This window comes from Lycorma delicatula, chromosome 10 (assembly GCF_047948215.1).
Source record: "Lycorma delicatula isolate Av1 chromosome 10, ASM4794821v1, whole genome shotgun sequence".
NCBI lineage: Eukaryota > Metazoa > Arthropoda > Insecta > Hemiptera > Fulgoridae > Lycorma > Lycorma delicatula.
Window position 1 is genome coordinate 10,318,250 of NC_134464.1, and position 16,532 is coordinate 10,334,781.

General features: G+C 33.0%; 1 protein-coding gene across 3 annotated transcripts in view; it reads right to left on the reverse strand.

Moving 5' to 3' along the window:
• Positions 1-1,658: 1,658 nt before the first annotated feature.
• LOC142331562 (zinc finger CCHC domain-containing protein 17-like) overlaps positions 1,659-16,532 on the reverse strand; it is a 30,762-nt gene continuing 15,888 nt past the window's right edge. For all 3 annotated transcript variants that reach the window (XM_075377549.1, XM_075377550.1, XM_075377552.1), the window contains exons 4-6: positions 12,994-13,123; positions 9,817-10,041; positions 1,659-1,754 (exon numbers count right to left, since the gene is read on the reverse strand). In XM_075377549.1, coding sequence (XP_075233664.1) covers positions 1,683-1,754; positions 9,817-10,041; positions 12,994-13,123 — 427 coding nt within the window. In that variant the 3' untranslated portion in view covers positions 1,659-1,682. The remainder of the gene's footprint in view (positions 1,755-9,816; positions 10,042-12,993; positions 13,124-16,532) is intronic.

Consider the following 16,532-nt stretch of genomic DNA (forward strand, 5'->3'; position numbering starts at 1 on the left):
TCAGATGGTCGGTTACATTTTTGTTTTTTTTGTTTTTTACTGTTCTAAAATGGTGTTCTTTGAGGTAATTTTTTAGTCGGGAATGGGAAACGTTGCAGGACACAGGTCAGAAGAATAAGGTGGTTGAGGAACTACAGGAATGTTTTTCTTTGCCAAAACCTCATTAATTAAGAGTGCAGTGTGACAAGGTGCATTTTCATGATGCAGCATCCTGTAATATTTGATGGCTGGTCACGTGGAGAACTCTTTTCCACAGTCTTTCAAGAATTTTTTGGTAAACATATTGATTTACAGTCCGTACTGGAGGCAAAAAAACTGCTTATAGACAATGCCATTACTATTAAAGAAACAAATTAGCGTGGTTTTGATTTGCTCATTTTTGCTTTTTTGGGATGTGGTGAGTTTGAAGTGTGCTACCTGCTTGCTCTGGCGTTTTGTTTCTGGGTCGTACTCAAATATCCAAGATTCAGCACCAGTAATAACATTTTTTAGAAAATCAAGATCAGTTTCAATTTGCCCTAGAAGATCGTGGCACACTTCCACCCTGTTGTTTTTCTTTTCCAACAGTGAGGATTTTCTGGGACCAATGTTGCACAAACATTTTTCATGTCCAATTCGTTTGTCAAAATTTGATGGACTGTGGTATGGTTCAAATTCAATTGTTCTGCAATCATTCTGACAGTTAATCGCCAGTTGTACCACATCTGATTTGCTCAAAATTGCCTGAGGACAATTTTGATGTTAACAATCTTTCAGAGTGTTTGTACCTGCTACTTTGTATACAAAGTGGATTAAAGTTAAAATTTATTTCAAGCATCCCCCCACAACTGCCTGAAGGTTTTCAAAACCTTTAATATGGTAAGAAATTAGCATTTGAAAAATAGAAATATTAGAAGCATGTTTGAAATAGTAGCAGGCAAAAGTAAGTTTAACGTTGTGATTCTTTTAAATTGCTAGTTTTTAAAATTCATTATTTTAACTATGCCTATTCAAAAATTATGTGTCATAGGATATCCATGGTTGCTGAGTCATGAATTTTATATCATGTGAATTTCAAATCTTGTCAAGTATTGTACACATTGATGTTACAGTTTTGAGGATACAGTTTGTATGCTCAACCAAATTTTTTTTGATTCTGGCAAACCACAGCAGCTCTGGCACTGCATGCTCTGCCATTTTTCATTATCATAAATGGCTTTTAAATGACTGAATGTTACTAGCGTTCGCTTGTTCTGCTATTAAATAAAAATTCAATCGCTGCACACCTATGCATTGATGTAGCAAATGTATTTGATTCTATAACAAAGGCGACTGACAAAATAAGAGTGGGTCAATGAATTTTGGAATGTTGGTAGTAGGGGAATGAGACAAGAAAAAAGCACCCAGTGCTTTTATGACATTTGTTTCTGTTACATACCAGTATGCAATACGTTTCATAATAAGTCAGATGATCTGGAAGCAGACACATTGTTTTTTTAGATGAATCTGACATCGTATTCTTTCATCAAATCAAAAACTAGCTTTAAAATTTCCTATAACTTTTACAAAGACTACATAATGTCTGTATGGACACAAATTGATTTTGTATAAAGTACTTTGCTTAAAAAGCATGTTAAGAGTATCAACAACAGAAAAAATATACAATAAAACTCTGCAAGTACTTACTTAAAATACTTTATTTATTAACGTTTTTTATTTGCTTTTAATTTTTCAACTAATTTTTGTTTTTTTGAAGATTGTTCTGAACTAGAGTCCTGTAACAAAGTAAATATTACACATAAACAAAAATTGCATTACAACTAAAATCATATAAATTAAACATAATCAACATATCAATAATATAGAAATATCAATACTGTTTGCCCACAAAGAGAATAGAGTTCTAAAGAATGCAGTAGCAGTAGAGTAGCAGTGAGTGAGTGAGTGAGAGAGAATGAGTAAGTGTGTGTGTGTGAGAGATTACATATGTGTGTGTAAGAGAGACATACTGATGAAGGGTACTGCTACTCTATTCTCATGCTAACAGCATTCATAAACGAATTTCTAAATAGAGCAACTGAACTGTAATCACACCAAAGAGATATCTTGATACATAATTAATTTAATAAAATTATATTTTTACAAAAAATTAACAAAAAAAAACATAAATATATTACATGAATAATAAAGTTTTAAATAATAACTATTTCAATTCAATAAGTAATGTTGATATAAAAAAATTCAATAAATTATGGTGGAAACTATTACTAAATGTTATAAAACATTAAAGAAATATTTTTTGGTTTGTATATAAGAAACAAAGTAATCTAAAAAAAAAAAGAAATTGTACATCTGTAGTTTTATGGAAACATAAGGCTTGAAAGATGGCTCTAAAATAGTTAGAAAATTTTGATAGAAACATAAAAAAAACTGCAATGTGAAGAAAAAAGCAATATCTTTTTCTATTAATAGTTATATTTAGAAGCTGATATCAAATTAAAAAATAATTGTCAACATTTTTATTAACATTTAATTGTACACATACACAAAAATTACAAAAAACAAAGCAGTGAAAAATTAATTTTTTATTTTGTAGTATAGATTTTTGAAGTTAGTTATTTTAATTTAAAATTTGAATAGAAAAATTAAAAAAAATAATAACAAAAAGAAGCATGGAGAAACAAGAAAAGAATACTGTGTTTATGAATGTGGGAAGTCATTATGTGGGATATAATTACTTTTTTAACTCCATTTTGATGGTAATAATAACCGAAATGCAAGGATGTAGTAACCGTAAAAAAAGTAGAAAAGAAAACCCTGTAATTGGGCGTCATCTGCAGTTATTTCAAAAGGTATCTGCTAAAAAAATCACTGAAATCATTTACTTGATTTATTCATTTTAGATTTCTAACCTTTACAATAGTGGAGGACAAGGAATTTTGAAAGTTTGTCAAATCACTAAATCCATCATACATATTATCCACCAAAAAAACTAACAAAAACATTATTACTAAGTATGAAAATTTTACAACACATTAAGTACATTCTTAACAATTTTACTTTTACGTGACTGCCTGTAATTTAAAATAAAAATAGTCACAAAAAGGCTTGGCAGGTGCTTTCCTGTCCTCACGACAGTGGTTTGTCTGAAATAATTGATTGTGAGCGTAAAAGTTTCACACAAGATGAGGTTATGGCAGCCATTTTAAAACTTAGAGATAAGGAGAGCCTCGGACCCAACGGGATACCTTCAATGGTGTTAATAAGGTATTGTTAAGAAAGTTCCATGGGAAATGACTGACATTGCTAACTATGAGCTAGAGCATAAATGTTTTCCAAGATGTTGGAAAGACTCGAGATTGGTCTTTTTACCAAAACATACAGGAGATGAAGACAATACTGATTACTGGTTGCTTTGTCTTATAAATAATATGGCCAAGGCAGTCGAGGGAATACTTGCATCCCATATTATAGAAGAACTTGGAACAGGGACTGGAATACAAGAAAATCAGTATGGGTTTTGACGAGGCAGGTCAATGCTGCAAGCTCTGCAGAAATTTGTGACTTGAGCCATCTTTGTTAAACAAGAGATGCAGTGGATGAGGAGAATATCCATAATGATATTACTGGATGTTCGTAACGCTTTTGGAACGATTACTTCAGCTTGCTGATGTGGGCAGTCTCTTATGAGCAATCGGCGTCACCGGGGGAGATTTAGGATCAGAGAAGACTGAGACCAGGTCATATACGGATTGCGAAGGATCTGTAGAGGAAGATAGTTGCTGGGATTGAAGGTGTCAAGGTGAACTGTACGAATAGGGTGCACACAAAGAAAATAATTAATCGGGTCATCGATGAGCTCTCCATGGAGGACATTACTACGGCTGTCAGGGCAGCTGCAGGTCCGGAGCTGGTGCAACTCCAGCAGTTCACTATAAGGCCTGTATTTGGCAGCACCAAGGTGGCCTCTATGTTAGTTCCTGCTAAGCTGGCAGATCACTTAGCGCAGAAACTGAGACTGAAGATTGGATGGGTTTCATGTAGAATTGCCCTCAGTGAAGATATAGAAATATGTCATAGATGTTGGTTGGTGAGCCACAGGGCCTGTTTTGAATGTGGCAAGGACGGTCATTTTAAGGTCGACTGTCGTGTGAATGTTAGAGGTGTTGGTCTTCGCAGCAGAGGCTTAGGCTGCCAGTCAGGAAAAGATGATTAATTACTTTTAACGAATGCTAATCTTAGCCCTCTCTCGCATGATTTGACCTAGGAGCTGGCTAAATGGATGGATGTTGATTTTATCATCACGTCTGAGCCGAACAAGTATGTTGCGTCTGGCAATGGCTGGTGTGCAGATAGAAATGGTGATGTTGCCATCCATGATGTTGGTGGTAGAGTTTGTTGGAGACTGGCAGAGAGAGGAGACGGCTTGATAGCCTTGGAGTCAGGTCCGGCTATACTTGTCAGGGTGTACATTAGTCCAAATTGTGACATTCCCTGTTATGCGGAGTTCATGAATAGATTACATGAACTGGTCGCTCGAGCAAGAAGAAAGGTCATAATATTGGGTGACTTCAATTGCAAGATAATAGTGACAGCTGCACTGTCACTAACAGGCGGGTAGAGATCCTTACGGATTTGATGCATGTGCATGGATTATATTGCTTAAACGATGGTATTCCCACGTACATGGCTAGGGGACACTCTTCAGTCCTTGATCTCGTTATTTTGGATGGTTGGTGGGATCGGGAGCTTTGCTCCTTGAAGGTGCTAACGGAGGATATTGCTAGCGATCATCTAGCCATGTCAATTGAGTTGCAAGATGTCACTGAAAGTGAGGGTTGGTGGCCTGCTGTTCCGTCTGTCCAACTGGCAGGTGGACATGGTTGTAAACAGAGTAGCAGAGAGAGTGATTTTTCAATTGAATTTAACTCCAGAGGGACTTCAAGAGATTATCAAAGATGAGATTGCACGGTTCAAGATGAAGAATCAAGGGTTTCAAGCTGGTATATTGGTGGACCCCAAGAATTGCGCAGATGCGAAGGGAGTTACAATCCAACCGGAGACGTATGCAGTGGTTGTGTCGATAGGGCGAAGTATGTTGAGGCTGCTTGAGATTATAGAGATCGCAGAAGTGCCCTCAATTACGAGATTAAGACAGTAAAGCGCAAAAAATGGATGCATATCTGTGCGAGGATTTGGATAGGGATCCCCGGGGGGGGGGGGGCCTATCAGATTGTGATGAAGAGATTTGGTAGGCGCCTCCCTATATTGACGATGAATAGGGCGAAGTGTGAGGTGGAAACTCTTCCCTTGTGTCGAACGAAGAATAGTTGGCCCTCCAGTTTTTGAGAGAAGATATACTGTTGATGAAGTTATCATGGCGATAAATAGGCTGGGGAATGTGAAAAGTCTGGGGCCGGACGGAATCCCAGCCAAGGTTCTAAAGGGCCTAATCAATAGGGTACCATGGGCCATAGTAGACATTTTCAATAAAGAACTGGAAGGTGGAACTTTACCAGCCTCTTGGAAGGCTTGTCTTCCTTCTCAAAGGTGATGCTGATGACATGGCCGGAGGGTTCAGACCGTTATGTCTCCTTAAAAATTTGGGTAAAGTTGCTGAGAGGTTGTTGGCGTCAAGAATCATGGAGGAGCTCAACAGAGAAGGTGGTATACATGAAAATCAATATGGTTTTGTGCCAGGCAGATTCAAGCTGTATCACGAGTGGTGCACTGCGCTAAGAATGTTAGACAAGGCACATGGAGGACGAGGGGTATCCCTGTTTTGGTGTTCTTGGATATTCGGAACGTGTTACGTACCTTGGGATGTTATAATGTCTGCCCTGGTAAATAAGGGCATTAATAAATTAAGCAAGTCTGATTAGCACTGATTAAGCAAGTCTGTGATTATTTAAATGACAGATGGATCAAGACGGATACTTTGGAAGGGTTTTTCAGTTTCCAGATGTTGGGGAGTCCCACAGGGATCAGTGTTGGGCCCCCTCCTTTGGGACATTGTTTTTGACGACATGTTGGGTGTTTGGTTGCTGCAGCATACGAAGTCAATTGCTTATGCGGACGATTTAGTCCTTATGATTAGTGGGAGGACGGAGCAGAAGATCCTGCACAGGGGCAATGCTGCACTTGACTTGATCCATTTATGGTTGAGACCACGGTCTGGAACTTACTCTTGATAAGTGTCGGTATGTTTCCATAACAGGGAAAAGTAGAGTTGATCTCATCAGGTTGGTGATCAGGAATTACAGCATACAAGAAAGCTTTAAGGTGAAGTATATCTTGGTGTGTGACAATTGACAAGTCACTATGGTTCAGCGAATACGTTTTGGAGTGCTGTGAAAGGGCTGAAAGGACTCTTAAGGCAATAAGTCATCTGATGACTTCACAGGTTGCACCGCAGGTGTCTAAATGTCAAGCCATTATGTCAACGGTTTCTTCCATTATGTTATATGCCATCCCTGTTTGGAAGGATGTAGTTGGTATACAGAGGGACTGAGTCAGACTAGAGAGAATTCATCCAACAGCCTTGTTAGGTGTGGTGGCAGCATATCGTACGGCTTCTTATGACGCGGGATATGTACTGGCCAGGACTCCTCCCATACACCTTTTGGTTCTGAGTGAGCCCGTAAGTATGAAGGCAGTGACAGTGCTGAAGGTAGAAATGAAACATTAGGAGTATGCCAAGACAGATGGAACTTGGGTATCAAGGCTGGATGGATGAGGAGATTAATTCCTAATTTAAGAATATGATATAATAGAAGGTTTGGTGAGACGAGTTTTTATCTGACCTAGATAAAAACCTAGATAAGCGGGGAGGCCCCTTAGAGTAAAGGACACTCCTCTGGGGTGAGTTTTACTTAACTGTATGTCTGGCCCAGGGGAGTAGGGGGATAAAAAAAAGGTTATATACTGATGCCATGAAAAAAGTCATGAGACCAGGTGAAGAATTGGACTGGAGAGGGAAGGGGTGAAAGAAAGCCCTCCTCTGCAAAGCCATCGTTCATCTGCACTTGTGCAGATGGGTGATGGCGATAAGGCACAGGGACTCTTGAGCTCCCGAGCTCAAAGGCACTCCCGAGGTTGTGCTATGCTTAACTACTGATCTGACCTCGGATGGGGAGAAACGGTGAACTAGAAGTTTTTAGTCGATAGGGTGCGAGCATACGTAGACTCTAAATAACATCTAGCCAAACCCGTGCGAGTCCGATTCTCCCCCACTTGTGGGAGGCACATAAATGGTATTTCTCCACAACACCAAAACAAATGGGTTTCACATAACCTTGAGCTATGAAATAATTTAAAATTATTTATTTTATAAAATTGGATTATTTATTAAAAACGAGTTAAAATTACTTACTTTAATTGTGATGTAGTATTCTTAAAAAAAGTTAATGCATATTTACAAGCTTCATATCTCTGATAATATAATGAAAGGTACTGATCACTGGTGACTACCTTCAACTCGTGGAAATCATGCTCTTACTTGTATGGAATAGGCTATCGAAGGAATATTTTGAAGTGAATTTTGTTTTTAACTAACTTCCCTTTTCTTTTTAACAACTCAAAGTTTTATAAGAATTAAAATTTTGAATTTCTGCACCAAAACTGTTTATTAATGTGAAAAAAATTAATTTCAATACTGCAAGAGAATATGAATTCACTAATTTTTTTTTTAAAGTATCACCTTTGCCAAAATATTGGAAGAATGACCTGAAACCTTATGAGGGTACAGATAGGGAACAATATTTTAACATGTATAAATTGCACTTTCTAAAAAAATAATTTGTTGAAGTTTTAGAGACTGAAATAGTATGTACATAAAAGGCAAAAAAAAATCATATTTTAGCATTTTCATTGAAGTGTAAAAATCATGTTTATTGTTGATTAAGTAAGTTCTTTAAAAATTAATGTAAAAATCTTATGAATGAGCTTTGGCTTGGTTATATATTGGTTTTTTTTTACCATGGTTTATTTTTAATTGAAAAATGTTTTTTATTATATTGAAAAATTCCTCTTTCCTCCCTGATCATAAGTATGGGTCAATTCACATAATACAGTTTCAGTTAGGTTTATCAAATATCATTTATTTTGCCTAATCGAATGCTGTGTTTACACACAATCGGTTTTCCTTCACACATTCTTCATCATGCATGGTTGTGAGATCGTGGAAGATGGATGTTAATAATATAAACACATTTTTCTTTTGTATTGCTATTGTGGTTGTCAAAAAATGTAAGAAATAAAGTAAAAAATACTAGGTACATCCTATTTTGAAGCAAAGGTATAGTTTCGGCGTTTTCCGAACATTAATGTGTAGACTTAGAAATGATGAGTTGGAATTCTTTAACTATTTCCAAACGTCTCAGGCTTCATTTCATTTCCTGTTAAGTAGAGTGAGGAATGATTTAACAAGACAGGATACAATTATGAGAAGGAGCATATCTACAGAAGAAAGATTGTCAATATCCTTAAGGTAAGATTGTTTTATTAATCTCTTCAACATAAATTTTATTTTTCTTTACAGGTTTAATAATTGAAATGGAACAACTCTATGATAAGAAAAAAGAAAATTAATTTAAATCATAAAAATCAAGAAAAATATAATCATTTAGATAAACTGGAAAATGTAAATCAACTGTATGAAAAAAATGACAATGAAGATAAATCAATATGTGTATAATTAGTGTCCTGATTTGTGCTAGAAATCGGTGATGGCACTGACAGCGATTTAGGACTATCAGCAACTACAGTATTTATCTGAGTAAAACATTGGGTACTTGGCTGAGTAAATTGATCTGCATTTTGCATTAATAGTTCATATTTTGTTAAGTAGAAGATTGTAGTTGTAAGGTTGGGGTTGTGCGGAAGTTTATGGTGGAAAAATGTCTGATTGTGACACTGTGTTTCTTTTAATTCTTTATAACAAATGTTTAACCAGCTGACTGAAATTCCAAGGTCTGGTCATCAGTAAGTGACAATAAGGAAGGCAAAAGGTTTATAAAAAATGATAAATGGCGATCATTTTGCATATTAATTTCAGCTTTGGTTAAAAGATTCCATGAATTTTATCATTTTAGAATCTAATTCATAGTAAATGGAGGATGTAGGATGCTACATCCTCAATTTCTTTGTTACACCAGATGAAACCGTTTTCAAAATTGATGATTGCCAGTCAGTTTCGTGGTTTTCTTCGTTTTCTGGTCTTCTTTATTTTTAGTGTCTGTACTTTCATGGGTGTCTGTTATAAACATAATAATTTTTTTTTAAATTCAATTCGAATAGCTCCTATCCAAAACTAGGAAAAAAATAATCTGAAATTTACCAACCACACCGAACTAGGTGGGAAGGCAAAGATACTAATTCAATAAGGGTATATTTTCTGAATATTTTATTTCTGAAGCTGAATCACTTCCATGGCAATATGAAACTGTTGGTCACTAATATTATTTGTAGTAATTGCATTAATTATATTATCGCATTAATTATATTTACATTTCTAGTTTTCAGGTATACATGCTATAGTCACTACTTTACATGTAACTTCAATTATTTCATGTAATTAGGTATTTAATGTCTACACCTTGCCTCTGTAAGTAACCATCAGTCTGATGTATGCTCTAGATAGATTCAGTTTTGAGATGCGAGGCAGGCTTAGATAAAAAATCTATAATTAATTAAATAGTTCAGAGGACATCAGTTACCTTTTTAATTTAAATTAAAACACAAAAAAAGATAAGTACAAGTAATTAGATTGTTTCAGAAAGAACTTTCATATAATGATATTATTAGATATTCTATTAGATGAAATGAAAAGATTTGAACCTCAGAACTTGAATCGCTTGAAGATGAGTATTTTCTTTTTTTTTTTGATTTTTTCTTTTTCTTTTTAGCTTTATCTTTATCTCTTGATTTTTTATCTTTTTTCTTCTTTCTTTTTTTATCTTTAACTATTCCAGAACCAGGATCTGATGTAATAGTCACACTGTTATCAATAACACAATCATTGTCATCCTCCGGTATAAGTTCATATGTTTTACCATCAGGAGTCTAAAAGAAAAAAGAACATAAATATACATTAAATGCTTCAATATAAACTAACATCTTTTACAATGTACTTTTAAAAGAGCAGGCAGTAAATAATTACAGGATTCTATTATTATTTATTTTTTAAGATAAATGCCAAAAAAAAATTGGTTTTTCAGGATGACAGTCATGTATTCTTTACAACATTCCACAAATCCACTACTTTTGTCCAGTTAAAAGAAACATTAAAATAAAATATGAGACTCAAAATTTTTTAATTATCTCAAGTCTACACCTACATTCAATGTTACAGTTGCATCAGACTATAAGCCTAATTACAGGTAGTTCAATCTTAAGCCAACTTTTGTTGAATCATAAAACAATAATGTATTTCAAAATGAGCTCATCAGTCCAGCCCCTGTTGAGCTGAATAATGAGAAAAATATACACGGTATATTCTAATCCAAAAATCAGTAGTTCTCAAACTGACCACTGGAGGATCCAAACACCTCAGAAATTTTGATTTACTGTGGTTTTATTAACGTTCTAATAGCAGCATCTCTATACATTTTTTCTTGTACATTGTCTGAGATTAGTATTATATCAATTTTAATAATCAATAATGCACGCTACATATTCCACATTATAGCATCATCACACCTCCTGGTGCACAGTGCAGATTGTCTGTATTTTCAAGAAAATACTCTGACAAAACAATACCCGCTTACATTTCATACTCAATATGTACTGATTGTTCTAAAATATTCTGCGTTTTTGTTCTTAAATGTTCTAGGCATTCAGTGATTGTATATAAAAAACTTTGATCAGCAGACTATGTTCATCCAGTTTGATAGCGACAGACAATAGAGAACTACTAAAAATTTATTTACTCAAATTTTATAAAAATATGTACATACAAACAAAATTAACATAAACTCTTGTGTATGTGTGTACATATATAGAGAGGGAAGTTGCAACTAATTAATAAGAAATCAAGAGAATCGTGTATCTTAAACGTTTAGGAAACACAGCCATATGTTAATGTTTATCATTGTACAGGGTGTACAATAAAGAATATCAGGGTTTTAAAGCAGAATCTCTTACTGTAATGAATCGCAAATAAAATGAAAAAAATAACTTACAGTATTTTCCTACAAGTGTTCAATGAGAGTATCTTTGGTTCGCAGCACTCATTACATAGGAGATTTCACCTGTACTTTAAGCGGTATATCTTGAGTAATGGAAAGAACAATTGCTTCAATCCTGTGCCTCAAATTGGGTAGATAAGTAGGTAGCAAAGGCGCATACATAAGCCTTTATAAAACTTCAAAGGAAAAAATCACATAGGGTCAATCAGATGATCTTGGAGGTCACTGTAAACAAGTTCTGTTATCGAGTCCATGGTAATCGACCCAGCGGGCGGGGAAAATTTCATTCAAGCGATTCTATACAGAGTTATGCCAGTGAGGAGGTGCACCACCTTGTTATCAAATAAAATTCTTTGGTCCATCTTGCAACTGAAGAAAAAAAGGTATGCTGCATGTCCCGATAAGCAACTCCTGTTATGGTTGCTTAAGCAAAAAAGAATGGCCTGTAAGCTTGCTGTCAGGATATAACAAAAAACATTTAATTTTGGGAAGTCCCCTTTACATCGTAACAGTTCATGGGGATTTTCTAACCCCTCCCAGATACGGATATTATGTGTTTACTTTTTCACTAAGATGAAATGTTACCGTCACTTGGAAAAATCACAATTTAACTTTCTACGGAATGCGGATTCACATTTAGCAAACTCTTTGATTCTAGCCTTAAACCGACAATTATGATTGCAGATGTAGTGATACCATACCCAGAGTTCTGCAAGCACACCAATGAAAGTGTTTAATAATTGGTTATGAATAAAAATACACCAAGGTATGTAATTTATAAAGAGTATTACATAAAACAAACAAAAATATCATATGACAGAACATCACAAAAATAAAGCCATATTTTATTACCTTTTTAGATAAGTATTTTGTTACGTTTTTACTTCATATTTATCAATTAAGATGAGTTTTACATAATTATTTAATCTATTATTATTTTTTTGTCACTTTAATCTTCTGAATTTTTACTTTTTATTTTAACTTGGAACGCAAAATATATTTCAGATATCCTTGACGTATTACCTTTGAAAGTTTTCTGCATTTCGCAGTGCTTCTGAAAAATACATGACTGCTGCTACATTGAATGAATAGTATAACATAAAGATTAACTAAATATATAATTTAATGATGTTCCTTAGTACTGGAACCTAAAGTTCTCAGTTTCAATGATTTAAAGTAAATGTTAGGCATATAATGTTATATCTCATCCAAGAGATATAACAAATTAAAACCTCAATATTCTTTTTTGTACACTTGGTAAATACTTATGTAACAAGTGTTATTTCTAGAAATACTAGAAAATTTACTGAGAAAGATGCCCACCAAGAAAAATATGCAAATAATACAAATTAATACAATTAGAAAAATTATAAGTATAATTTTATTTAATTCAAATTTCCATTCGCAATTTTTAATTTCTCAGAAACTAATAAAAACAATTAAATTTCACTATTAAAAAGTAATTAATAAAATATAAATAAAAAACAATTCCAAGAAATACATAAAAATGGTAAAAAAGTATACAAAAAAATGGTAAAAAAGTATACAAAAGGCAAGAAACAAACAGTATTATTATAACATAGTAGAGATGATTCTGAGCGGTATATTATAAGAACAAAACTTCCAAGAGCTTTCTAGCCCTATCAGAGAAATAAACTGAAATACACAAGACTGGAGTAAAAGTGTTTAATAATAATTTAAAAACTGGTTACATGATTTCTTGTAAATAAAAATATACTAGAGTATGTCATTTATAAACAATATTACATACACAAAAAAAAAAATAGAAAACAGAACAACATGAAAATAAAAAGCTGTGTTCAATTACCTTAAAACAATCCTTAGATAAGTGACCTCTTGTTCCACATTTGGTGCAAGTCGTATCAAGAATAGCACCTAACTCTATCGCTTTTCTACGATTTTGATTAGGTTTCTCCTTTCTTTTTAGTTCATCCTGACTTAAAAAAATTTAAAACTAAAAATTACATTTTACAGAAATATATATCCATACAAAAAAGAAAAATATTTTATTGATATTGATTATGAATAATTCAGCATGATACTACTAATTCTAATTTTCATTTTAGAATATTCACAGAACAATTTTGATAAAAAAAATCTTTCATATGTCTTTGAAAATGACTAACAAAATGGTTATTTGTGGCAGCTTTAGTTGTTTATGTATGTTCTTTCAGAGTTCAGTTTAATGTATATTTGTAATTAAGAGGTTTTTTACATTTCTTTAAAATTATTTACACATTTTTGAAAATATTGTGGAAGTTTCAAAATTATGAATAAATAGTTAAAAATAAAATAAATAAAGAACAACAAGCTCATTTTTTTTATTACTGTGGAGTATTTTTTAAATTATTTTTTACATAGTATTTATCAATTAAGATGATTTTTAGATAACTATTTTATCTATTATTACTTTTTTGTTATTTTTACATAAATATTTTATCTATTATTACTTTTTTGTTATTTTTACATAAATATTTTATCTATTATTACTTTTTTACTATTTTTTTTGTCACTAAACTTATATCTAAACTTATTATCTCATTGAATTTCTATTTAATTTTTTATTTTGTCTCAAGATGTAAAATATATTTCAGATATCCCTGATGTTTTATCTACGAAAGTTCTGCAGTTCAGAGCTTTTGAAGAATACATGAACTGCTATATCGAATGAATAGAAAAATAATTTAAAGATGAACTAAATGTAGAAGTTTAATGTTCCTTAACATTGAAACCCAAAGTTCTCAGTTTCAGTGATTTAAAGTAAGTAAATGTTACACTAAATTATAGAATGTAAAATCTACATTGATCAGAGAAGTACAACTAAATCATCAGTTTCATACTTTTAAATTACAAAATAATTAAAAAATAATAATAATAAATGTGTTTATTTTATCAGACAAAACAGAAAAATACAACTTTCAAATTATTACAAAATTTAAGTTCTTTTAATTTTATATGTAATAAGTACAATAAATAAGATCCAGAAAAAGAAGATACTACTTTTGTAGCTAAGAAAACATAAATCTTTAAAAGTACTAAGAAAATATATTTTTACTTCCTTGTACAAAGTAAAGAAACTATTGTGATTTCGAAAAATTTTGGTTTTAAGATTTCAAAGGAAATATCCATTTTGACTAATTTTGACATGATGTCTGTACATACATATGTATCTCGCATAACTCAAAAATGATTAGCCATAGGATGTTGAAATTTTGGATTAGGACTGTTGTAACATCTAGTTGTGCACTTCCCCTTTTGATTGCAATCAACTGAACCAAAAGTGTCAAAAAAAAGCCCAAAATCAAAATAAAAATTGGATTTTGGACTTTTTCTTAACTATAAGCCCTTTTTCTTATTTCAATAAGCCCTCATTGAAAGCTTTTCAATGATATATCATAAGTACTTAGTCGTATTTTCACTGGTTCCAGAGTTTTAGCCAAATAAAATTTTAATTAATGAAATATTTAAATCTTACAATGGGAAGTACATCACAGTTCGAATCTGACCCTTTTTTTACTTTTTTTTTTTTAAATTTAAATATATTGATTTATTAATAATTATTAACCTCTGATTATAAAAAATGTTTTACAATAATAATTCAATAATAACAATAAAAAAAAAGTGAAAAAATATCATTAGTTATTAATGAAATAAAATTTTATGTACATTAAAAAATAAAAAAAAAATTGTGTATGTGATTTAATAGGCGTACAAGGAAGTCATGTAGTGTCTAAATCAGATTTTTAGACAGATATAGATTTACACAAGTTCTTTACATTTTGCAACTCTTTTGTTAATTGTAACATGAGATTTCTGTTTTTCTGAAGTAAAATTTTATACCTTTATTCGCCTTCCAAAATTTCTTCTTAACTAAATTATTATTCTCTCTGAAATATTGCATAATCTGAAAACCTTACAGTTTTCTTACACTCATAAAATCATTTTTCCTCTGTATGATATCACATTACCCATTTATAACAAGCTGCATCACATATAAAAAATGTTTATAGCATTATATGGAACCGCCACTACTTCCTCTCCCTACCTTTTTTATAGTATTTGGTATCAATTTTTGATCACATATACTTTGATAAAAGTGATTAGACTTCTTTGTCTATTTTTACACAACTTAAAGTATCATGATAATGGGCAGATGATCTGAATAATTTACTCCAGTCACCTGACAATTTTTTACAGAGTGTAATACATTTAATGAAACACACACAAAATCTATTACAATTTGCTGATAAAAGTATATTCTCCATTTCCATCCAAAATTCATGAATCACGAAAAGCTTGGATGATCAGCCCGCATGTTACTGCTATACTATTGTTCTCTGAAACATTAGCACACCATGATTAGTCATCTATTAGCAGCATAAACATGAAGCATGATATGTAAGGTAGTAATCATCACCACTCCAATCTCCCCGTTACTTGGCGGTGACTATTCATATCGAGCGGTGGGACATACAAGCGAGTGGTGTAGGGCACCATGCTTATTTCGCTTATGCAGTTAGGTAAGCTCTAGAAGCCAATTAGGATATTGGTTGCTAAACAGCTTTGAGGCACAGTAGCCATTTGTGGCACGACATTCGGTCTTATGCTTTAGGGTGACCGAATGGGGTGGGTGGTGATGGGAGGAATGCCAGACAAACCAGTCTCAAAAAAAAAATGCATAACCTTATTCCATTTATGTACTAGGGATATCTCTAAGTACAGACCGCTGGGAAATTTCTCTCCTTAAGGTTAGCGAACCTGCGTCGTTCATGGCCAAGCTAGTAATGAACACACTGCATTGTTATCTGCAAGTTGTCGTGCTGTAGTATTTTTGATTACGTGTGAGTTATTACGTTATAAAATGAATAGGACAATCAATGTTGCCACCGACTGTGAAATACATGGATTCATATATTTTTTAAACCATCAAAACGTTAAGCTGGCTTAAATTCATAGGCAGTTGGTTGCTTTGTACAGTGGTAATATAATGAATGAAAGAAACATCCGAAAATAGTGTAAAAGGTTTAAAAATAACAGAATTAATGTGCATTATGAAGAACATTCAGGGAGGCCCTCGATAATCACAGAGGACTTGTTGAAACGTATCTATGATGAAATCAGTCAAGATCATCGCTCAACGATTTCCAACATGGTCCTTCTTTTTCCTGATGTTTTAAAAGCTGTTATCGGTTGCATTGTTCACAACCATTTAAGCTTCAGAAAGGTTTGTGTACGTTGGATGCCACATGTCTTAACAGAACATCAAAAAAAATCTGAATAAGATCTGCTTTGGAATTTTTGATGCACTACACAGAAAACGGTAATGAATTCCTTAATTCAATTGTT